The sequence below is a fragment of the Arachis ipaensis genome, chromosome B3 (assembly GCF_059453495.1).
Source record: "Arachis ipaensis isolate K30076 ecotype BB chromosome B3, ASM5945349v1, whole genome shotgun sequence".
NCBI classification, from domain to species: Eukaryota; Viridiplantae; Streptophyta; class Magnoliopsida; order Fabales; family Fabaceae; genus Arachis; species Arachis ipaensis.
The window spans coordinates 3,009,038-3,032,967 of NC_142438.1; the positions used below are offsets into that span (position 1 = coordinate 3,009,038).

Genomic DNA, 23,930 nt, shown 5'->3' on the forward strand with positions numbered 1-23,930 from the left:
AAAAAATTAATAATCAAAGTTACAACTTACAACTCATTTCCAATAAATAAGTATTCTATCCTGTGTGGCTAATTTTTTATATACCACATAACATACTTGAAATAAAATTTGTATGGGGCAAACACATTATTAAAGTGGGGGCAATATAATATACACATATATATATATATAATTATTTTTTTCTCTAAAATTTAATGGGACAATTGCCTCCATACATTGATATGTGGATCCATCCTTGGTCACCGCCATTCTTGTTGTCGACGACGCTATCTAAATAGACACCACAAACGGTTGCAACAACATTGACCTACGAGAAATCGACGGTAATTGAAGGATCCATCGACCTCAATACCAGCATCAACAACCCGAAATCCGTTACTATCTCTTTCAACACCACAGACAATTGCAACATTCGCCTCCTTTTTCCTCTTCCATATCTCTTCTTTCTGAATTTTTTCCTATTGTTTGTAACTTCTCGACAAATTTAGCTTAGCATAACTATTTTTGTGTGCCTGCTGAGATAGATATAAAGACTAAAGAGTGTTGTGTTTCTTTTTTTTTTTTCTCTTTCTCTTAAGTTTGTTATTATTAGTGATTGTTAATATTGTTGTTTGTGGGAATGGATCCTCTCCATTTTTTTTTAACAATTGAGAGAGTAAAGTGTGATCTCTCACCATTAATTTTATAAGTGGGACCAAGAATAAATATGAGAGAGGGAGCAATGAAGGGTTAGAGATCACACTTTACATTGTCAATTTTTTTTAACAATTGAGAGGATCCATTCCCGTTGTTTGTTGGGAGGGGGAGTGTTAGTAAAGAAAAGATGGTGATGGTGATAGTGAGGAAGAAAATAATGAGTTAATGGAAGGTGAGACCTGATAGGGGTTGGGGTCACATTATGATTTTTGAGCATATTGGAATTAAATTAGAATTCTGGTTAAGGGTAAAATTAAAAAAAAAATTGATTGTTAAAAAATTAACGTTAAAGTAGAATTGAAACATTAAAACGTTAAGGATAAAATTAAATCAAATTAAATGTTTGATATAATTTTAAAATTTTTAAAAAATGTTGGGAAGAAAAAACACATATTTTATTATTTTTATTATTATCTTTTTTAAAATATGTTTGTATTTGGAAGAGAGATTGAAATTGAGATAGAATTAAGTTTTTGTACTATATTTAATGTAAAGTATATAGAATTAAGTTATGTCTTCGTATATTATTTGGTTCAAGATAAATATGCATATAAAATAAGAATATTTATTAAAATATATGTAATTTTTTAAGTGTTGTTAAAATTTTCATCTTCATTTTAAAATATTTCAGTTTTTTGTGTTTTTATTTTTTAAAAATACTAACAACAACAATAACAACAAAGTCTTGTTCCACTAAGTGGGGTCGGCTACATGAATCAAACGACGCCATTGTGCTCTGTCATGTATCATGTTAACAGAGAGACCGTTTACATGTAGATCTCGTTTGACCACCTCATGGATGGTCTTCTTAGGTCTTCCTATGCCTTTCGCCCCTTGTCCATCTTCCATCTCATCCACCTTCCTGACTGGATGTTCTATCGGTCTTCTTCTCACATGTCCACCTGAGACGCGATTCAACCATCTTTTCCACAATGAGTGCTACTCCAACTCTCTCCCTTATATCTTCGTTCAATATTTTATCCAATCGCGTATAACCACTCGTCCATCTCAATATCTTCATCTCTGCCACACTCAGCATATGCTCGTGCTCTCATTTAGCCGCCCAACACTCCGTACCATAAAACATAGCCGGTCTTATAGCGGTGCGATAGAATTTACCTTTAAATTTTAAAGGCACTTTTTTGTCGCATATAAAACCAGATGTACTCTGCTATTTTGACCAACCCGCTTGGATCCTATGATTTATATCCTATTTAATCTCTTAATTATTCTGTATAATACACCCAAGATACTTAAAACTTTTAACTTTTCGTAAGATATTTTCTTTAATCTTCACCTCTATATTAAAGTTTTATCATTTTTAGACTGAACATTTCATATATTCTGTCTGGCTATTAAAAACGATTAAAATTTTGATATGGCTATTAAACACCATATTAAATGTCTTTCTTCTAATTCTAGTTGTAGTCTCTAAAGTGAGACTGCCTAAACCTCATATAATCTTTTGCTTTAGTGATTGGTATAGGGGGTGTCAAGACCCACGAAAGTAGTGTATGGGCTAAATGCAAAAAAATTGTGTCTTTAGAATATATATATATATATATATATATATATATATATATTTGAATTTTTTTTATGGGCTTGTTTACAGTCCAATAAATTATGGACTGATGTCTCTGAAACATACTTGACTAGCTAGCGTGATTTAACAGTAAATATCAAAATGAGTTTAAATTAGTCGTGTGTCAACTCTACTTAAACACACGAGAAGATACGGTGGGTAAGAAAAAAATTTTTTAAAATATTAGGGTTTCACAGTTTCACAGTTTTACAGAAAAGTAGAAAACAAACACCGAACCAACTCCTCCAACCGCCAATCCTTTCCATATGTCGTCTCACGGCCACGGCGCCTCCTCCGCTGCGCCTGTGGCGGAGCATTTCCTATCAGCTGGTCGGAGATCCGAGAAGCTGAGCCTTTCAACACTCCAATCGATGATGAAATGTGACCCGGAGAGTTACTTATCGCAACTCGACGTCCTCCAGAGACAGTTCAATTCCTCCCTTGAGCTCTTCGAGCAGAAAGCTGACAAGAACTTCGCCTCCATCACCGGCATCGGCAGTGATCCCACCCTCGCCAAATACCTCGGCGATAGGGCAATGCTCCTCGCACACGTCACCCCTCTCTACCCGGAACACCTCGCCAATTTCCCCGCAAAACTCGCCACTTTGATCCGTTGCGCCGCTCGCCATCTCCCGTCGGGTCTCCGTTGCCGCCTCGCCCAAGCTTTAATTCTCCTCGTCAATCGGAAGGTTTCAATTTTCGAATTTTGCAACTAATCTGATTCGAGTTAGAGTCAGTTGACTACAAGATACGGAAGCAATGGAACTGTATAAATTCTGAAAAAAGTGATGTTGTAGTAATTTTTTCATTTGAATTTTGGCAGATTCTTGATATTGGTGAAACTCTGTCGTTGTTCATGGAGCTTCAAACCTTAGGTGACAGGACGTTGAAGAAGCTGGCATTTGATCACGTCATTCACAGTATTAAACGCATGAACCAGAAGCATAAGAACGAAGCGAAGAACCGTGCTCTGCAAAATGTCTTGTTTTCAATGCTGCAGGTCTCATTTAATGGGAGTTGAACCTTTTGGTTATGCTAGCTTTGTGGTTTCCTAGCTTGATTATGCTTGTTGAACAATTTGAATGAATGTTTGTGTCTTTGTCTTTGTCGTTTTTTCAAAAGGAAGAGGATGAAGTGCGGGCTAAGACAGCATTGGTCACACTGTGTGAACTTCACAGAAAAAAATATTGGTTTGACGAGAGAACAGCTAATGCAATTTGCACTGCTTGTTTCCATCCAGCATCGAGGTTTTTATTTTCCCCTTTATATCTTGTGGTTGGGTGACTGTTTTGAAATTATGATCTTGGCTTAAAGATAGTTTTTGGTGTTATTAGGATCATGAGAGCAGCTTTATTGCTTCTACTAGATTATGAGAAGATTGAAAATGATAGCAACAGTGATGAGTCAGATATCGAAGATGAAACCAAGGAATCCCCTCAAGTCATCCTTAGTAAGGAGACAATTTATAAGGTGAGGTTGATTGATAGCATCAGTGCATTTTTTTTTTATTTTATTTGTTTAATTGGCTGCTTTCATATACATGTTTCTGAAGCATACTAGAAAACTGTATAGGTAAGTTGATAGGAAAATGTTGGCGGTACGATTATTAGGTGCCTTTGTACATGCATAGTTGCATGCAAATTGAAGCTTGTTTCTGAAAGTAATTGCTGAACTTGGCACTTTCTATAATTTATAATTTATGGTCATTATTACAAATTTCAGGCACACCACCAGGGAACAGCAGCTAGCAAAAAGAAAAAGAAAGCCAAACTAGAACGTGTCATGCGCAGGATGAAAAGAAAGCAACGCCTGTCGACTGAGAGGAACAATAACAGTTATTATTCACCACTTAACCATCTGAATGATGCACAGGTTCATAAAATTTTGTTTCGTCATTGTAGATATAAGAGATAAGAGAGCGTTTGGATTTGAATTTTGGTTTGTTTGATCAAGAGCACTATTGCACATGGCCTGTGCAGGGTTTTGCTGAGAAGCTATTGTCACGTTGTCGCAAATGTGAAATATTTGAGGTGCATATTCTAATTAAAAGGGAAAAAAAAAAGCTTTTTTTAACGTTGTAACTGATCATATATAACTTTTCTTCGTGTTATGGTTATGCAAGATTATATATTTATTGGTTTTGACAATTAATATGTTAGGTTAAGATGATGATGTTGAAATTGATTGCTCGAACTGTTGGGGTTCACCGGTTAATTTTGTCAGACTTCTATCCATTTCTTCAGAAATATATTCAGGTATTGTATTTGAAAATTTGGTGAAATTTGGTATGTTGTATGTACCGAAGTGTGACCCTTCTCACTATGTGATCAGCCCCGTCAACTGGACATTACGAATTTGTTTGCTGCAGTGGTTCAGGCTTGCCATGACAAGGTACAGTACGCTTGTGATTTTTCTTAATCAAACTGTTTTGATTCGTCTCTTCTTATTCTTTCTTTTTTTTTTCTTTTTTTTTTTTTCGAAATCAGAATTTGATTATTCTGTAGGTTTATCATTTATTCTAGGTTGTTCCCTTATGTTATTTTATATCCTATCTATCTCACATGAGCTGTATCTGAATCCAGGTTCCTCCTAATGATGTTGAGCCCTTGTTCAAGCAAATAGTAACTGAGTTTATACATGATCGCTCTCGTCCTGAGGTGATCCTTTTTGGTTTGCTTAATGTTTAATATTAGTAGATATTTTTATTTCCATGGTCCGGGCACTGAACTTTGATATTTTTATGAATCTCATTGATATTTTAAGGCTATCACTGTTGGACTAACTGCAGTCAGGGAAATATGCATGCGGATGCCATTGGTACTACTTCATAATCCTCCTATTTGTGCATATATGCATTTTAATAACTTTACTAGTAATGAGCATTGGCTTAACTAGTGGGAATCATACAGTGTTGGCTAATTGGCCTTGGGTTCAATTCCTACACGTGCTCCTTCATTTTTAGTTTCACAGTAATAACTCTTTTAGCTGGATTGTTGCATACTCTGACCTTGGAATTGGAGAATGCCCCCTCTACTCTTGAACTTCTATTACCAATGTCCTGTGCATTGTTAAGTTCCTCCTTTATTATGGATTTTGGAATGTAGTTAATGAATGAAGACTTACTACGAGACCTTGCTTCGTATAAAAAAGATCGTGAGAAGGCAGTTTCAGTAGCAGCTCGATCTCTGATTGGCTTATTCAGAGAGGTGATTATCCTCTTTGCTCCTTTCTTTTTGTGCATGTTGGTAAGCAAGGTACCATATGTCTACACAATTTAGTTCATAATGTTGGTTTTGCAGCTTAACCCTTCACTGTTAGTTAAGAAAGATCGAGGCTGGCATATTGAAGTTTCCGAACAGGAAGATGATGATGATGTGCACACTTCTGGTGATGATGAAAGTGTAGGTACGAATAGAAGAAAGAAAGACCCAGCAAAGAAAAGAAAGTTTGCTGATTTCCAAGTTCCAAATTCTGATCAACTAAGTTTGAAGCGAGTAGACAGCTCAATGTTTGACGTAAGTACTTTAGGTTGTCTAAATTGGTATATGGATGATATCTATCTGCAATCTATGCAAAAAGAGAAAAACACAACTATAACTAAATGAGATGGTGTTTATGTGGTGGTTTTTTTAAATTTCATACTACCCTCTGATTGAAATTATTCATGCACCTTCTAGGTTCATGTAAAGCGAAGGCGGAGCAAGGAAGAAAGGTCTGCATTGGCTAAAGCAGGAAGGGAGGATAGAGGAAAATACCTTCCTAGAAAAGCTGCAAATCAGAAAAAGGTATGTTAGCAGTTCATTCTTGTAATTTTTTTTTTTTGGACTTTTGAAATGCAATGAATTTTAACCAAATATGCATATCTTAAACTTGGTAGTTGATTCCATAACTTTTTTTAAAGAAAGAATAAACTATCCAGGTTATCTGTGAATTTGGAAAGTTTAAAAGGAAAAAATTGATGTTAAATGATTTTGATTGCATTCAACTAAGTTTTGTTTGTATTGTTCATTTCAAACAGACGGGTGGACTAAGCAACCGTCAGAAGGAACGCAAGAAGAAAATGCCAGTGGTTGCAAAGAGAGAAAAGATTGCAAAATCTCACCTAGAGAAGAAGAAAAACAATCAGCGTGCAGGGAAACAGTTCCGAGGAAGGAAAGCGTGAATATGATGACTTATACATTTACTAATGTTATTTAATTTTTTGTTCAGCCAAAGTACCATGCTTAGCTTTTCAATTACACCATACCCCTACTCTTAGCTTCCCATTCTTTATAGCCAATTTTGATTTTTGTTTGAGGGCATTTTTAAATTCATAGTGGTGGTTACTTTGATAATAATTTCGTGAGCTTAAATAATCAAACGATTATGTTTGGAACCGTGAAATAATGGTATATGTATTTCGGCTTAATATCTTATTAAAAGCACGTACATGACATTTTTGGCCAAACTAATTTTGCTGATGTTGGATTCTCTATGAATATGAGAAATTTCTGAGAACAAGAATCAAAGCTCATCTGCTATTTGGTATTTGATGTTGTGAGTCATCTTCGACTTGAAGAAAACAAGCTAATGCTTACTTAAATGATCCTTGAAACGATGAAGCATTAAATAAAAAGCATTGAATTTCAGGGGAGGTTAGTGTATACTTTATCATGCATAGCATTACCTAAGCTCAAGGTAGGTCAATGTAATTCACCAGAGAAAACCACAAGAATCTTAAGTTCTGGTGCAATTGTGGATTGAGAATGAGATACATTTAAGTAATGACCAAGAATTTTACGAGACATATCCAGCTACAAAAATTCATGATAAACTCAAAACTGATATAGGAAATGCAAAATAGATAAAAAAAGAATTTAATTGTACAATGCAACTATGCAAGTAAGCCAAATCAACTAGTAAATTCTGTACCTACTCTTTGACACCTACAACTAATAAGCAGAGATGATTTTCTGCATAATAAAATGAACACAAGAAAACGATAAACAACTGCCATGAGAAACAAAACCAGCAAATTTGACCACTTTGAATTGGTGTCAGAAGAGATGTCATAGATGTTTTGGAGAGCTTGAAATCCTGATATGGTCCTCACCTCCCCAATTGAAAAGGTACTTCCTAGGTACTCATTCTCCAATAGACCCTACAATGAGAAAATTGGAATTATTGCTTTAATGCAGACTACAGAAAACTAGTTTAACTTAAATCTATGTTATGCTTTAGAATTTTACAAAAGAATTAGTGGATTTTATGAATCCTATCTCCTGAAATCTTAAGTAGTTGGATCGAAACACATGAATGATTTTATATTCACTGATTTCTTTCTGATATCATGAAAAACAAGTAACAAATTGACAACAAGGTAGTACTTTTGAACTAAAATTGAAGCAAGGAAGAGTGGAAATAGAAAATTTCTGAAACTTACCTGAATAGAGTATGTATGAAAGGATATATATGACATTGGATATATCCACACTGGTCCAGGCAAATCATTTCGGATTCTAAGATATCCGGCGGAAAGCATCATCACTACCTGAAATGGCATGCAAGTAAGTCGCACAAATATGATTACAAGTATTAAATACAATTTTAGTAAAACTAATGTTAGATATGACATTGTTCCAAATACTAGACTCACCTGAATGCACAAAGTTGTTAAGAAACTCCAGAAGATATCTTGCCATAAAGTAGCAACAAGTAGCATAAGTGCTTCACTTGCTAAAAGAGACATGAAAATGTTGAGCACAAAGTACATTAAGAAGTTGAATTCATCTCTCAGCCCTACTAGGAAGTAGAAAACTAGACTTGATGAAATGGAGATGAGGAAAAGGAATGGCATGCTGGACAAGAATTGTCCAAGTAAAAATACTAGTGCACTTGAATGCTGGTTAGATTCTTCACATTCATACATCTGCAATATGAGTAAACAGCTTATCATCAGCAACATTTTGAAAGATTAGAGAGTTAAAACTGTTAAAAAAATCCATGATTACCTTGATTTCTTTAATAAGTCCAGGCACGCCAGCAATGCTTAGAAGCGAATAGAATGATACAAATACAAAAATTGCTGTAACTCTAGTCTGCAATGCAAAAGATGATAGAATGTTAAGTCCTTTGCATCATGAATTGCAGATGTAAACATGACTTGAAAGATAAAATGCAGTTGACATGTAGTGTGAACTCACCCCAACTGAAGAAAGCGAGTGCCCCAAGCCGGAAAATATAGTACCAATGCAAAGTGTAAGAAGCATACAGAGAACCAGACGAATCCAGTAATATTTCCACTCCCTTGACATAACCAATAAAGACCTCCATGTCAAGACTGCTATGCGAGTAGCAGCACTAGCTTTGCCTTTGTATTTAAGAGATGGACCTTCCTGGGAACCAAGATTTCTTGTTTTAGAATTAATGTGGATTAAACCAATAAAATAAATCATGATTAATCCAGCTCAAGGAACAACAGCTTCATGCAAAAGTTAATTATAATATATACCTTCTCTGTGAGTTTCATAACCATATTTTCAACAGCAGCTGCATCTGCAGATGATTTATATGTTGCTTCAAGTGTGCAAATAGCCACTGCTGTGTCCATGTTGACCGAAGAAAAGTCTCCATTATCATCCTATTATAAATATAATGTTCATAAAATCTCTGACAAAAATATGTAATTTTAGAAGGAAAAGAAAATATATACATTTACCTGCCAGTTTTTACACATTGCAATTATCCTGTCAAAATCTGTATTGATTGCTCGAAGAAAGTGATCGGAAGGACTTTGCATGATAGGGCAGGGAAATCCAGCATTTGAGAAGTGCTTCATCAAAGTAAATAAAGCAGTCAGTAATTACAGAAAAGGGATCATTGAGAACACTGCAACACACTCATTTTCCATGGTCACTTTTACCTGCAAGCAAGCTAATGTTTCTCCAAAGAACAAAGTATTTCCATTCGAAAGAAGGCATATTCGATCAAAAAGGCCGAAGACTTCTGTGCTGCTCTGGTAAATAGTAAAAATAAGAGTGCAGCCACTGCTTGCAAGTTTCTTCAATGTAACCATCATCAAAAGTGCTGAGACACTGAAGAAAAAGAAAATTACTAGATGCCTCTAAAAGTGTGAAATGCAATCAAGCAACTGATGACATTGGATTTTCAAAGAAATCCAGCATAGCAAGAAGAACACCTGTCCAGACAATAAAGAGGTTCATCTATAAACAGGATTTGTGGTCTCATCACAAGCTCCCTCGCAATGCTAACACGTCTTCTCTCGCCCCCGGAGAGGCCCTTTGAATAACAATGTCCACCAATAAGTGTATTTGCATAGTCACCTAAAGACATCGCTTGGATAGCTTCCTCTACCACATTCTTTTTCTGAAATAAGAATCCTGGGAGTTGAAGCAGAGCTGAATAGTACAGAAACTCTCTCACAGTGAGTGATCCAATCAGATTGGTCTTTCTCTCCACAAAACCCTGCAATTCAGAAAATAGCTTCTCATATAACCAAAACTCATTGGTTCATATGTAAACCTGTTCAAGCATGAGTTTATTATAACTAAGCAAATTAAGCTCGATTGGAGTGTTAAACAAAACACAACAAAAATTCCAATACTAAACAGGTAGTGAGATATTGAACTCACATATGATCCATAGGACAAGTGCGATTTCGCCCCATTCACAAACACTTCACCATAAGTCCTGGTTGAAGGATGCAATCTTCCTGAAGTAAAGAAGATCATAATTTCCAATTTAGCTTTAAGCATACAAATACACTTATTATTGAGCAAGGACAAAGCAAGTTGCTTTAAGACCTGCAATGGCGCGTAACAACGTCGATTTCCCTGATTTAGCAGGTCCCATAATCACAGTCATTGTACCAGGTAAGGCATAACCAGTTGAACTCTTAATAACATTATCAGAGTACTTCCTTTTTCCCTTTATGGTAACAGTCAAATCCCTCCACACAACAGAAGCACCAACGATCTTATGAGGAAGAACTGCACCCTCCAATATATATGAACCATATGGAGATGCCAAGGAACCACTGTTGAGCTTAGAAAGCGAAGGTGAAGCCGGGGTTGCAACATTGATAGTGTCTCCTCCTCCTTCATCACCTCTAGCTTCAACATCAGTGTCTTCCCATTCAGGTGAGTCCTCAAATGAGATTGGTTGTCGAAGAGAACCCGGCTTTCTAAGGTAGAAGAAGTGACTTGATGGCACCCTACTCGCCGGGCTACTTGCTGATGAAGAAGAAGACCGATATGCATCCGATTGAGACTGTATTTCTTCCATGAATCAAAGTCTAAATACCATAGAAATTCAGTACAAGCCGGTTGTTACATTTGCAGCATACATACATTTCTTTTATATATTCAACATTCTCTGATCAATGGAGAATTTCTTTCATCAACTACCTGTCATGCAAGTCACACATTTCTTGTTAAAAGTGGTAAAATTTAAGACCAATTTGAAAATCTCAAAATATATCAACCAAAAGGAACTATACAGAACACAAAGTTGGCAAATACAAAGTACAAAACAGCTAAAGTGGTTGATTGTCTTTTCTCTTTTCTTCATCAAGTAAGAACACAACAGTTTAAAGGGACCAGAGAAAGTAAAGCAGGATCTTTAAACAAATCCAAAAGCTAAATAAAAAATAAATAAAAGGGAAGAAGAAGCGGTGTGAGAAAAATGGGAAAAAACAAAAAAAAAAACAAAAACAAGAACAAAACAGAAGCATTTCTGAACCAGATGAGCTTAGAAGAGAAACATGGCTCCCAGCCAAGAGAGCAAAGCGTGTCTTTTCATTCCACTAAACAAAACACAAAACCCATGTTTTGTTTTCCATAGAAAATGGTGACAGGGAACAAGAAAGAACCAAACTTGCACCTTCCTAGAATGTAAAAGAACAAAAAGCACTGAGAAAAATGCAAAGATTCCTCTTTTACCTATGCTACATACTAAAACTGAAGAACCAAGCCAAAACAATGCAGAAAGATGCCACATTAATCTTATGCTAATAAAGCTTTCAGTACAAATAACAAAACAGAACAAAACAAAAAATGGAGAGAAAGAACAGCACCTGGATCTAACTAAGCATTCAGCTGAGTTGAGCTCAAAGAAGTAGTGAAATGTGAAAGCTTTGACAAAGAGAAACACTCAAAGGCAAAGAGAAAGACCAAAGCTTTAAGCTCATATGCTATAAAGACACTGCTGACTGCTCCACTTCAGTGTACTGTGTAAACTTAGAAAATAAATTATTCGATCATGGTTTATATTTTATTTGCTATTAAATAAAAATATAAACTTTGCTTATATTAGTATTTAGTAGTCACACACACACTCACACTCAAACCTCATCCAGTATTATAGTTTTGTATGCATTTGCTTTTATTTTATCTTTTCTTTTTGTTTTTCTTTACAATAGTTTGTTCTTTCTTTTTCATTTTCCAAAGACCAATATGGAAATGATGTTGCTTCCATGTGCTAATGCCACAATTTCCAGAACCCCAAAATTGAGGGGGCCAGTCCCCTATAATTTGATCACATCAATGATCAACCAACCTTATTATTATTATTATTATTATTATATTTTACTAATAATAACAAAATTACAATAACTGTTTTTGCATAGTATTGTTAATGTTAGAGGCTAGAATAGAAAGCATGAACTATGTACTATATAAATGGATTCATCAAACACAGATAACACAAGTGTGATGTGAAAGTGATGTATGTACTTATGTATCATTCATTTGTGTCTCTATGGATTGTAAATTATAATTTTTATGGGGAGGGGTGGAGGGAAGTGGTGGGGACAGTTCAATTTAAAGGCTTACTTTTAAAAATATAGATTAAAACTTTGAATGGATGATGCATTTAAGAAAATATATTTTTCTAGAAAGGAGAAACTCTTACATAAAACCAACACAATGGACATGGTTTTGCTCCTAATTTTGTGGAGGTTAAGAGAATGAAAATGGTGATAGAGCCTAATTTTGTTTACTTCTAAAACTTTTTGGTGTTTCAAACTAATGAAATATTTATAAAATTAAAGTCACTAATCACTAATTTTATGTAGACCAAAAAATTAATATATTTTTCTTTATCAATTTTCAAACTATAATAGTTTACTTTATTGGAAGACAACTCAATAAGCCAAAAGAAATGAAAGAAAGTGTATAACTGTTCAACTTTGACAAATGCAAAGGAAAACAAAACATAGCATGATCTCGTTAAAAATCAATTCGTCGCAAATATGAGTTTATTTAAAATTTTGCATATGGTAATATTTGAATTCTTGACTTCTGTTTAATCGAATGAATTGACTGACGATAGTATGATTTTGTTAGGTATTTCTGGATTTGACAAATTAAAAATTAATCCGTCGCAAATTTAAATTTTATTTAAGAATTGATTATTATATACATATGATAAGATTCGAACTCTTAACTCCTATTTAATAGAACACACGAATAATTCAAATAGTTGACATACATAGCATGATTTGTCAAAAAGAAAAATGCTTGAAATATATAAATTATATATAAGGCTGAAGCAAGCACGTAACAGATAACAACAGATCTTGTTGACAAAAGTAAATAGAGGGTTCTGTTACTGTATACCATAATGTTCAATAATGATTACATTGACAACTAAAAAGTAATCATCATATAAATGTGATCTTAATGAAAAAGTTTCTTCTCTGAGGGGTCACTTGCTTAAGTGCTATATGAGTTGTGTACAAGGAAATGAATAATAATGAAAACATATAACCGTTGGTATATGGGTACAATTGATAGCATTCATCGTGCATAATCATGAACATTCTAATCATAGTTTGCAGTAGAATGCTTACTGGAGACGTTTATTCAATACAAGACTTGTTTCTTAAGTTAAAAAGGATAACAATCTTCATTTGTTGGAGATTTCAGATTTGCAATCATAGTGAAAATATGGAAACTTATATATAATAATAATAATAATAATAATAATAATAATAATAATAATAATAATAATAATAATAATATATTTAAAAAATTTGAAATGAGTAATTTATTTATTTATTTGTTTTTTGGACTGGAAGTTATTTATTCTTAATTCTGGACCAATAACGGTTTTTGTTTGTTTGGACTGAAGACATAAACTTTTTGAACCATGAATTTTGGGTGAGCCCATGTCTAATTCACAAGGACAAAAAAGAACATGAATTAGGCCTATCCCAAGGGAATTGTTGTCCATCACAGATAAACGCAAATGTAAGAAAAATTAGCCCAAAATGCGCAACGGGACAGCAAATTGTTTTAAAATAAAATATTGAAAAGAATAAGACTTAAAAAAAAAAAGAATATGGATTTGCAAGTTCAAAGGGTTGAATATTTATTCAAAAAAAAATTAGCTCATTATAATACATATTTAATTTTTGAGAATTACTAGTCAAATTGACGTACGAAATTATATTCGTATTTCAATTTAGTAGAGTTAATATTGAACTCCAATTCAATTTAGCTTTTTAATTTTTAAATAATTTAATTTATATTTTAAAATTTTAATGTATGACTCAATCTGATTCTTCGGTCTATTTTTGTTATTGAAAAAATGATATTGCACATTTAATTAAACAGAGAATAAAGATTGAATGGTCAAAATATCAAACTGTTCATGCCAACCTCCAAATGAATGGCTAGAGTTTCATCTCAACAACTACAACTTCTTCGTTGAAGCATCCTTTTCTCCCACTCAATTACCGCTCTTTTTTCATCTTCACCTTCTTTTTCATTTTCATCTTCATCGTTCTCCATTTTCTCATATTTTGCCACCAGCATAACTACAACCACACTCTCCTCCTTCAACGCGATACCACAGACCGCGTGCCACACCACATGCCATCTCCTCTAAATACAGGCACTCCTCACCATCACCGCCCTCCTTCGCAACCCCCGCATTACACACACCCTTTTGAGCCTCGCACACCTATGCAATGACGTTTTATTCCCTTTTAATTTTTCATCACTTCAACGATGCTTTAGACACTTTTATATACTAATACCGTGATCTAGGCTTATTCTAATAGCCACGTTCCTCATCAACCTCTTGATTTTTTTCTTTTATTTTTTGCATAATAATTTTTTTCAACAACTACACATTTGTGCTTTTAATTGATTTCTGTATTAAGATGGATTGCCTTCAACTTGGGAGAAAGTGCCACAGTCAAACCCTGAAGAATGGGATTGATAGGGTGCTATCGGTTCAAAACTTTTTGATTCACATGTATTGGTGTTGCGGTGATGTTGGAGTTGGTTCCACGAGCATGCTTTGCGATGGCGTTGTCGCGACGAGAGTAGGAGAATCGCGGCGGCGTGGTTGTGAGTGTGACTGTGTGAAAGAGTGAGAGGGAGGCGAGATTGAGAAGAGAGGTGCGACGATGGAGGCGAGAGGACGGTGAACTGAGGTGAGAGAGTGCCAAATTGAGGAGGAAGAGGAGGAAGAAGAAGAATCACCAATCGAGAGTTTGCTTAATGAACGATGTCATTTTGTTACATTTTAGGTGCCATGTGTCAATTAAACGTGTCATGTTACTTTTTTTATGACAAAAATGGATGGAGGGGCCAATTTGAATCACATATTAAACTTTTAAACTACAATTTAGGTCAATTGAAAATGGGAGGAATAAATTGAATCGGAAGTCAAATTTCAGTAGCCATTTTGAGTATTAACTCATTTTAGTCGACAAAATTTTGATGTATTCAATTTAGTGTTTTAAGTTTTAACTTATCATTATTGATCATGTTAGTTGACCTTATTTTTGCCATATTAGTATAATTTTAGAAATCAATATAAGTAGGTAAAAATTCAAGTGTAGTTAACTTTATGTGAAGTTGATAATTAATAATTATTAAATAATTTGATTGATTTGATTAAATTTTTATCTAACGATTATCAACTTCACATAAAGTTGACTACACTTGAGTTTTTAATATATGCTTATTAACTCAAGTTTAGAAAAATTATTCTCCACATACAAGCGTTTTATCCATACACGTCTTTACAAGTCATTTATATTTACGCGTTTCGTGCCATTACTGCACGTTCTTCTTCTTCTTGTTACTGCACGTTCTTCTTCTTCTTCGTTATCGTCGTCATCAACACCACCTCTTCCTCCTCCTCCTCTTCCTCCTTCTTTTTCATTGGAATTTCTTCTCCTCCTTTTATTGTTTTGAATCAAATCAAGTGGCTGAGGTGTGGTTCAATTCAGAAAAAAATGTAGCATTAGAGGAAACATTTTTCTGTATTTGCAGCGAATTTTGGTGTAACACGAGGATATTTGGGTATATTTTTAAGAATTTTTAGTGTATTTTTATTCTGATAAATTATGCATAATTTAAAACTCTTCCTCTTCCTTCTCCTCATCTTCTACTGCTTTTCTTTTTTTATCATCATCACCATCTTCTTCTTCTTTTTCTCTTATTCATCTTTTTCTTTTTGTTTTATCTTCTCAAATTTCTTCTTGTTTTACTTTCTTAACAAGAATAAAAACAAAAAAATCAAACAAAGAAGAAGAAGAAACACATAATGTTGCAAAATTACTTAGAAGAGGATGAATTTACATTAATTTAACTAAAAGAAAGAAAGAAATAAGGAAAAAAAGAAGAAAAAAATGCAGGATTAGAGAAAATATTTTTTCTGTATTTCCAGTAAATTTGGGTGTAACACGAAGATATTTGGGTGTAACATAAAGATATTTGGGTGTATTTTTATTTTGATAAGTTTTTCATAATTCAAAACTCTTCTTCTTCCTCCTCATCATCTTTTACTACTTTTTTTTTATCATTATTACCATCTTCTTCTTCCTTTTTTATTCATTTTTTTCTTTTTGTTATACCTTCTCAAGTTTCTTCTTATTTTACTCTCTTAACAAGAATAAAAAAAAAAATCAAACAAAAAAGAAAAAAAAACACATGATGCTGCAAAATTACTTGAAAGATGATGAACTTACATTCATTTAACTAAAAGAAAGAAAGAAATAAGAAAAAAAAAGAAGAAGAAAAAAATGCAGTATTAGAGAAAATATTTTTTTGTATTTGCAGCAAATTTGGATAACACGAAGATATTTATTTGGGTGTATTTTTATTCTAATAAGTTCTGCATAATTCAAAACTCTTTCTCTTCTTCTTCCTTATCTTCTTATTTCGTTTTTTTAAAATTATTCTTAGGAGAAAAAATCAAACAAAGAAAAAAATGCATAATATTGCAAAATCAATAAAAAGAGGATGAGAAAAAAATACAGTAACAATAACAATAATAAAAAGAATCACAATGAGGATGAAACACGTGAAGAAGAAGAAGAAGGAATCCGAAAAAAAAGAAGAAGGAAGAATACAAAGAAAAAGGAGAAGAAGAAGGAGGAAAAAGAGGAGGAGGAAGAACGTGAAATACAAACGTTAAAGAAGAACTGTTTTTCATTTTGCGCTATTCAAAGTTGAGGAAGCGCGTGTTTACACACTCCTTAAGTGCATGTTTTGGCGCCATTATTTTGTTAAAAAAAGATATTTTTTCAATAAAAAAAGATCATTTTTTTATTTTTTAACGTGTTTGGCAAATTTCTAGTAGTAAAAGTAAAAACACTAGTAAAATAAAAAAAAGATCTTTTTTGAGAAGCTGTAATTTACATCTTTTTTAAAAGATCTTTTTTCCTTAAAAAAAGATATTTTTCATGTAATAAATAAATAAAAAAGTACTTTTATATTGTTATACCCAAACATAATTGATCGATAAAAAGACCTTTTTACATGAGATATCCAAACACAAAATTACTTTTACTTCTCTATAAGATCTTTTAAAAAAGAGAAAAACCCAAATCAGCCCCTGACAATTACCTCGAAAGACAACGAGGCCCCTGACAAAAAAAAAAACCTAATCCGGCCCCTGACAAAAAAAACCCAACCCGGCCCCTGACAATTACCTCGAAAGGACAACGAGGTCCCTGTGCCAAAAAAAATTAATGTTATTTTTTTTGGCACAGGGGCTAATCAGTCCCAAAAAAAAATTATCAGGGGCCGGATTGGGTGTTTTTTTTTCTTGGGGGCCTCGTTGTCCTTTCGAGATAATTGTCAGGGGCCGGATGGGGTATTCACTCTTTAAAAAAAGATAACTCGAAAAAAGATCTTTTCTTAAAAGCTCACCCAAACAAGCCCTAAATTGAGAGTTATTTTTTGTTGGGTTTAAATTAATTTATATAAATTTATACGCCAAAAAGACTTATACGAGCTTGTTTGGGTGAGCTTCTAAGAAAAGATTTTTTTTAGTTGTCTTTTTTTAAAAGATCTTATAGAAAAGTAAAAGTAATTTTATGTTTGGGTATCTTATGTAAAAAATAACAATATAAAAATACTTTTTTGTTTATTTATTATATGAAAAACATATTTTTTTTAAGGAAAAAAAATCTTTTAAAAAAAGATATAAATTACGGCTTCTAAAAAAAGATTTTTTTTTATTTTTTTAGTGCTTTTACTTTTACTACTAGAAATTTGTCAAACACGCTAAAAAATAAAAAAAGATTTTTTTTTATTAAAAAAATCTTTTTTTTTATCAAAATAATGGCGCCCAAACAAATACTATCTATAGCAAGCATCAATTTAAAAAAAGATAATTTGACTTTAGAAATAGAATTGTTTAAATCAAATTTAAATTGTATAAAGAAAAGATAAGATTAGAATCTTTTACACACTATATATTAACTTGTCCCGTAATCCACTAATCCGCATAAAACAGTCCAAAAGTTATAAGTTTATCCCAATTATTTTTCTTGCTGAACAAACCAGCCGAAAATAAATAGTGATAAAAATCGGAAAATAAATAAAATTAAAAAAATTCAGTTTTTGCTTCTGCTGTTTGTTCTTCTGCAACTCTCAACTCTCTTCTCTTTTCGCTGCACTTTTCTGATCTTCCGATTCCACCAAATTGCCAATGTCTCACCAGGGCGAATCATCCGACTCGTGAGTCAACTTGTTCTCTCAGATATCTTCGCCCCAAAAATACTTCTTTTTCTCTTATTAATGTTTTCGTTTCCAGGTTAAGTTTGCCCCAAAAAATTCAAATAAAAATCTTTTTTCTTTTTCTTTTCTTAGGAAATCGGGGAAGAAGGACTTCTCCACCGCGATTCTCGAACGCAAGAAGTCTCCGAACAGATTGGTCGTCGATGAAGCCGTCAACGACGATAATTCCGTCGTGGCTATGCACCCACGGACAATGGAAAAGCTCCAACTTTTTCGGGGCGACACTATTCTCATCAAGGTCACTTCTTTGAACCTTTTCGATGGTTTGCAATCTAGTTCCCAAACATGGGTTTCGTGTATTTTGTGAAGAAATTGTGTTGTCTGTTTTAAGGGTTTAGCTAAAACATACTAATGTTTTTGGGATCAAAAGGAGAAAGGAAAACTTGGCAGTGTCTTTGGACTTGGTTTATGACCTATTCTAATCCTCTCCGTGTGTTTGTCTTTAATCAATTTTCAAGTTCTCTGCTTGTGTATTATGCTGAAACTTATTATTTTGAATTGAATTGAAGTTTGAAACTTTTATTGTTTTTGGACTTGTTTGGTGAGCATTTTGGTGTTCTGTGCTGGGTTATTTGGTCATTGTGCTGTGTTATTATGTGATGTCTTCCAGGGGCTTGTGTGGTTTGTGATGTTTGATTTGTGGTGCAGGGAAAGAAAAGGAAGGACACTATTTGCATTGCACTTGCTGATGACAATTGCGAGGAGCCCAAAATCAGGATGAACAAGGTTGTGAGGTCCAATTTGAGGGTTCGTCTCGGTGATGTTGTGTCTGTGCATCAGTGCCCTGATGTTAAGTATGGGAAACGAGTCCACATTCTGCCTATCGATGATACTATCGAAGGTGTCACTGGAAATCTGTTTGATGCTTACTTGAAACGTGAGTTTCTAGCCTGCTTTGCTCTCATGTTGCAGAGAATAGCATAGTTTCAGTTATTATGACTTATGACTGCTTCAGTAGTAAATTCTGATTTGTTCTGGGACTTTCCTCCATATGATAGATTACCTTTTGAGTATGGTTTTATTTTTTTGAAGTGCTTTATTGCTGAACTTTAAAATTGGATCCTTGCTTCATGAGTTGATGATATTCATAACGATATTCTGAAGTTTTTCTTTTCTCTTCTGTCGTGATTATAGTGAGTTGACTTGTTATCTTTCTTTTTGTTGGAACTCCTTTTTCTGTAGCTGGCTGGACCTTATGCTGTCTATTTTATGAATGCATAATTCTATTGACTACCTTTTGTATATTGTGATATTTTACCACATTGATCTATTTGTAGAATCGTCTTTCCCCCTGATTCTACGCATTTCAAGCTGGAATTTTACATATCTGGGGAATTTTTTATTTTAGTTTTGTGTAAGTCTATGTGATGGAAATGTATACTAACATATTAATTATTTGTTTTATAACTTGAAGCTTATTTCTTGGAGGCTTATCGTCCTGTCAGAAAAGGAGATCTATTCCTTGTCCGAGGAGGGATGAGAAGTGTAGAGTTCAAGGTCATTGAAACTGATCCTGGGGAGTATTGTGTGGTTGCTCCAGACACTGAAATCTTCTGTGAAGGTGACCCCGTGAAACGGGAGGATGAAGAAAGGCTGGATGAAGTTGGATACGATGATGTGGGTGGTGTTAGGAAGCAAATGGCACAGATCCGTGAGCTTGTAGAGCTTCCACTGAGACATCCTCAGCTTTTTAAGTCGATTGGTGTGAAGCCACCCAAGGGAATTTTGCTCTATGGACCCCCTGGCTCTGGAAAGACACTAATTGCAAGAGCTGTTGCTAATGAAACTGGAGCTTTCTTCTTTTGTATTAATGGTCCAGAGATTATGTCCAAATTGGCCGGAGAGAGTGAAAGCAATCTCAGGAAAGCATTTGAAGAAGCAGAAAAGAATGCTCCGTCCATCATATTTATTGATGAGATTGATTCGATTGCACCCAAGCGAGAGAAGACAAATGGTGAAGTTGAAAGGAGGATTGTTTCACAACTTTTGACTCTTATGGACGGATTGAAGTCTCGAGCACATGTTATTGTTATTGGTGCAACAAATCGTCCAAATAGCATTGACCCAGCATTAAGAAGGTTTGGTAGATTTGATAGAGAAATTGACATTGGTGTTCCTGATGAAGTCGGTCGACTTGAAGTCCTTCGCATACATACCAAGAACATGAAGCTTTCTGATGAGGTAAATAGAGAGCATTTGTAACTTATATTGGTGTTTAAAGTTGTTTTCCATGTGGTTACATTTTTGTATGGATCCAAATTTTGCAATCTGTGAAGTGTTTGTATATTCACTTCTATCTTTTTTCCAGTTTATTCATTGACATCCTTAAATATTTTGTGGTTCAACTATTCTGATTCTTTTACTGTAGGTTGATCTGGAGAGAATTTCAAAAGATACTCATGGGTATGTTGGTGCCGACCTTGCTGCTCTTTGCACTGAAGCTGCTCTGCAGTGCATTAGGGAAAAAATGGATGTCATCGACTTGGAAGATGAGACTATTGATGCTGAAGTGTTGAATTCTATGGCAGTTACAAATGAGCATTTCCAGACTGCCCTAGGAACAAGCAATCCATCTGCCTTACGTGAAACTGTTAGTTGTTTTTTTTTGGTTCATTTTAGAATATTATCAAGTTTTAGGCTTTCTGTATGTCCCTCTGTTTTTTCCAAACTAATTCCCTCTGTCCACAGGTTGTTGAGGTGCCTAATGTCAGTTGGGATGATATTGGAGGCCTTGAGAACGTCAAGCGTGAGCTGCAAGAGGTCATACTTATTATTTTTTATTTTTAGTATACGTAATTTTGCGTTGTTCCATAATTCTATATCCTCTTAATCTGAAATCATCTTGCCTTTGTGGATGCAGACTGTTCAATATCCGGTAGAGCACCCAGAAAAGTTCGAGAAATTTGGTATGTCACCATCTAAAGGAGTCCTCTTCTATGGTCCTCCAGGGTGTGGAAAAACTTTGTTGGCCAAGGCAATTGCTAATGAATGTCAAGCTAACTTTATAAGTGTGAAAGGCCCGGAATTGCTTACTATGTGGTTTGGTGAAAGCGAAGCCAATGTTCGAGAAATTTTTGACAAGGCTAGACAATCAGCTCCGTGTGTTCTCTTCTTTGATGAGCTCGACTCCATCGCCACTCAGGTTTGCTTTTTTGGCTCGCTCCTAGTTTGATATATTAGTTTGCCTTTTGATATTGAATTTAGTTCTAATTGTACTCTATCGTTTAAGCTTAATGCCTTACCGTTGCTCACGCAAGTTTGGGAGAAAATGCAATGACCCCATGGTGTCACTAAGAATTGGATGTGATAGTAACTTCATGATTTTCGCAAATGCTTATCACTTTGTCATTGTTGCAGAGAGGAAGTAGTGTCGGGGATGCTGGTGGTGCTGCCGATAGAGTTTTGAATCAACTTCTGACAGAAATGGATGGAATGTCTGCCAAGAAGACTGTGTTCATAATTGGGGCTACTAACAGGCCAGACATCATTGATCCAGCACTTCTTCGGCCAGGCCGTCTTGATCAATTGATCTACATCCCTCTCCCCGACGAGGAGTCTCGTTATCAGATCTTCAAGGCGTGCATGAGGAAGTCACCTGTCTCGAAAGATGTCGATTTGAGTGCACTAGCCAAGTATACTCAAGGCTTCAGTGGTGCTGATATAACAGAGATATGCCAGCGAGCATGCAAATATGCCATAAGAGAAAACATAGAAAAGGTACGTTTATGAGTCTGGATTTTTGGAGTGTAAGGGAGAAAAGAGAAGGGATTGATGTAAAGCTTTACTCTTTAGTTCTTTGCCCTTCGAAACCATAACTCAAACAGCAACATGGAAACCTGACCTTATATATTTTTATGGTTTCATTCAGGACTTGGAGCGAGAGAGGAAGAGGAGAGATAACCCAGAGGCCATGGATGAGGATGTGGACGATGAAGTTGCGGAGATCAAAGCAGGCCATTTCGAAGAGTCGATGAAGTATGCACGTAGGAGTGTGAGCGACGCTGATATCCGCAAATACCAGTCATTCGCTCAGACCTTGCAGCAATCCCGGGGGTTTGGAACCGAGTTTAGGTTTCCAGAGACTGGAAGTAGGACCACTGGATCTGCAGACCCGTTTGCAACTTCTGCTGGTGGTGCTGATGAAGATGATCTATATAGTTAGATTCTCTAATAATAGAATGATGTATTTGAGTCTCACATGTTTAGGTCAAAAGATGCGTTTGTAAACTGCTGAAACCTGTTGCATATTTAGCATTTCACATACTTATAGATTAACCCTGCATTGTTACCAGTTTTAATAGAATTCAGATACAGGTCCTTTTGTTATGTTAGAAAAATTCTGATCATGTTAAAAGATAATCATGCCTTCGATTGCTACTTTACCATGAAATTCAGTCTTTATACATGGCTACTTAATTAAACAACGCTATGAGGGATTACAAAATCTTATTGGTTAGAGATTATATTTTATTATCACCAACTTAAAACTACCAATTATGATTCAGAAACTACTCTGCATAAAGAACTAACATATTTTCAATTCTTCTGAAGTTATGTTTTTTATACTTCCATGAGACAGGTTATTTTAACATTAAATCTTTGAACACCGGTTTGATATTCATTTTATAATCTCTGGATTTTGGTGTGCTCCTACTTTTGGGTGCCATTCATTTTATATAATTCATCATTATAAACAATGTAGCCTCAACCTACTTGAATGGATATAAAAATTTTGGTGATTGATAATTTTATTTAAATACTAAAACTCATGTTAGTATGAATTTTAGTTACATGAAATTCTTATTCACAAGCTAGGACAATATGCATGCCATACACATAGTAATGGCTTAAAAAAAATATTTATCATACTCTTTCTTCACAATATTGGACCAACATATCTTAGCATTCTATACACACAACAGGAAAAAAGGAAACTTAAGATCATCTTGCCTATCCACATCACTCAAAATTGAAATATATAATAAAGAAAAGAAAGAAGAAAAAGGCACCATCCATGAGCCAAGCAAAGCAAAAAGACACAACTATTTTCTCATGTTCCAACTTCAGAAAAACCATATATAAGAAAAGCAGTGATTGAAGTCTCTTCCATTGAACAAGATCATATCTTCAAGCTTAAGGATTCTTTGAGTGCATTATTCCAGAGCAGCTTAGTGTATCATAGTTCACAAATCTGCTTGGAGCAGAGTTATGGCGAAACCCTTTCGGCAAGCAATTACTCACTTGTCTCCCATTGAAGACATTCTTGTTATTTCGCTTATCCGGCATCACAAGAGTACTCTCTGCTTCTTCTTCAGGCAAGAACATCGGCCTAGTAACCGTGCTTGGCGCGCTGCGGGGAATGATCACCCTTGAGGCATTAGCCATACTCATGCATAGAAAATTTAGTGCAAGGAAGAAGATATAAAGGGCCACAAGAAAAGAAACATGTGTAGTAGAAGTAGTAGTAGGCATTTTCAAGTGTTGTGTTTGTGTTGTTTGAAGAAAGAGGAGGATTGTGAGAGGCTTATAAGGTGGATTTTTGAAGCAAAAGGGTCTTAAATGGGCTCGTGAATAGGGTGATGGATGCAGATATATATGCAGATACA

The 23,930-nt window shown here is 34.7% G+C and overlaps 3 protein-coding genes across 3 annotated transcripts; 2 read left to right on the forward strand and 1 right to left on the reverse strand.

Annotated features, from left to right (window-relative positions):
- The first annotated feature begins 2,346 nt into the window (after nt 1–2,346).
- On the forward strand, nt 2,347–6,725 carry LOC107629254 (uncharacterized). Its single transcript, XM_016331999.3, has 14 exons — nt 2,347–2,967; nt 3,102–3,278; nt 3,401–3,525; nt 3,613–3,748; nt 4,001–4,150; nt 4,258–4,308; nt 4,438–4,533; nt 4,610–4,669; nt 4,861–4,935; nt 5,042–5,095; nt 5,383–5,484; nt 5,578–5,793; nt 5,956–6,063; nt 6,297–6,725. The coding sequence occupies exons 1-14, from the start codon at nt 2,545–2,547 to the stop codon at nt 6,438–6,440; spliced, it is 1,917 nt and encodes a 638-aa protein (XP_016187485.1). The 5' UTR covers nt 2,347–2,544; the 3' UTR covers nt 6,441–6,725.
- A 285-nt stretch (nt 6,726–7,010) lies between these two features.
- LOC107629252 (ABC transporter G family member 3) lies at nt 7,011–11,928 on the reverse strand. The gene is made up of 12 exons (XM_016331998.3): nt 11,352–11,928; nt 10,081–10,683; nt 9,910–9,989; nt 9,456–9,742; nt 9,180–9,351; nt 8,976–9,089; nt 8,769–8,897; nt 8,461–8,652; nt 8,269–8,355; nt 7,914–8,186; nt 7,701–7,808; nt 7,011–7,418 (listed from the first exon to the last, which is right to left on the reverse strand). Exons 2-12 carry the CDS (start codon nt 10,559–10,561, stop codon nt 7,170–7,172), a joined length of 2,172 nt encoding a protein of 723 aa, XP_016187484.1. The 5' UTR covers nt 10,562–10,683; nt 11,352–11,928; the 3' UTR covers nt 7,011–7,169.
- A 6,100-nt stretch (nt 11,929–18,028) lies between these two features.
- Nucleotides 18,029–22,661, forward strand: LOC107629251 (cell division cycle protein 48 homolog). The gene is made up of 9 exons (XM_016331997.3): nt 18,029–18,264; nt 18,397–18,562; nt 18,973–19,201; nt 19,739–20,505; nt 20,693–20,914; nt 21,013–21,084; nt 21,185–21,466; nt 21,682–22,041; nt 22,193–22,661. Exons 1-9 carry the CDS (start codon nt 18,236–18,238, stop codon nt 22,484–22,486), a joined length of 2,421 nt encoding a protein of 806 aa, XP_016187483.1. The 5' UTR covers nt 18,029–18,235; the 3' UTR covers nt 22,487–22,661.
- Nucleotides 22,662–23,930: the final 1,269 nt, after the last annotated feature.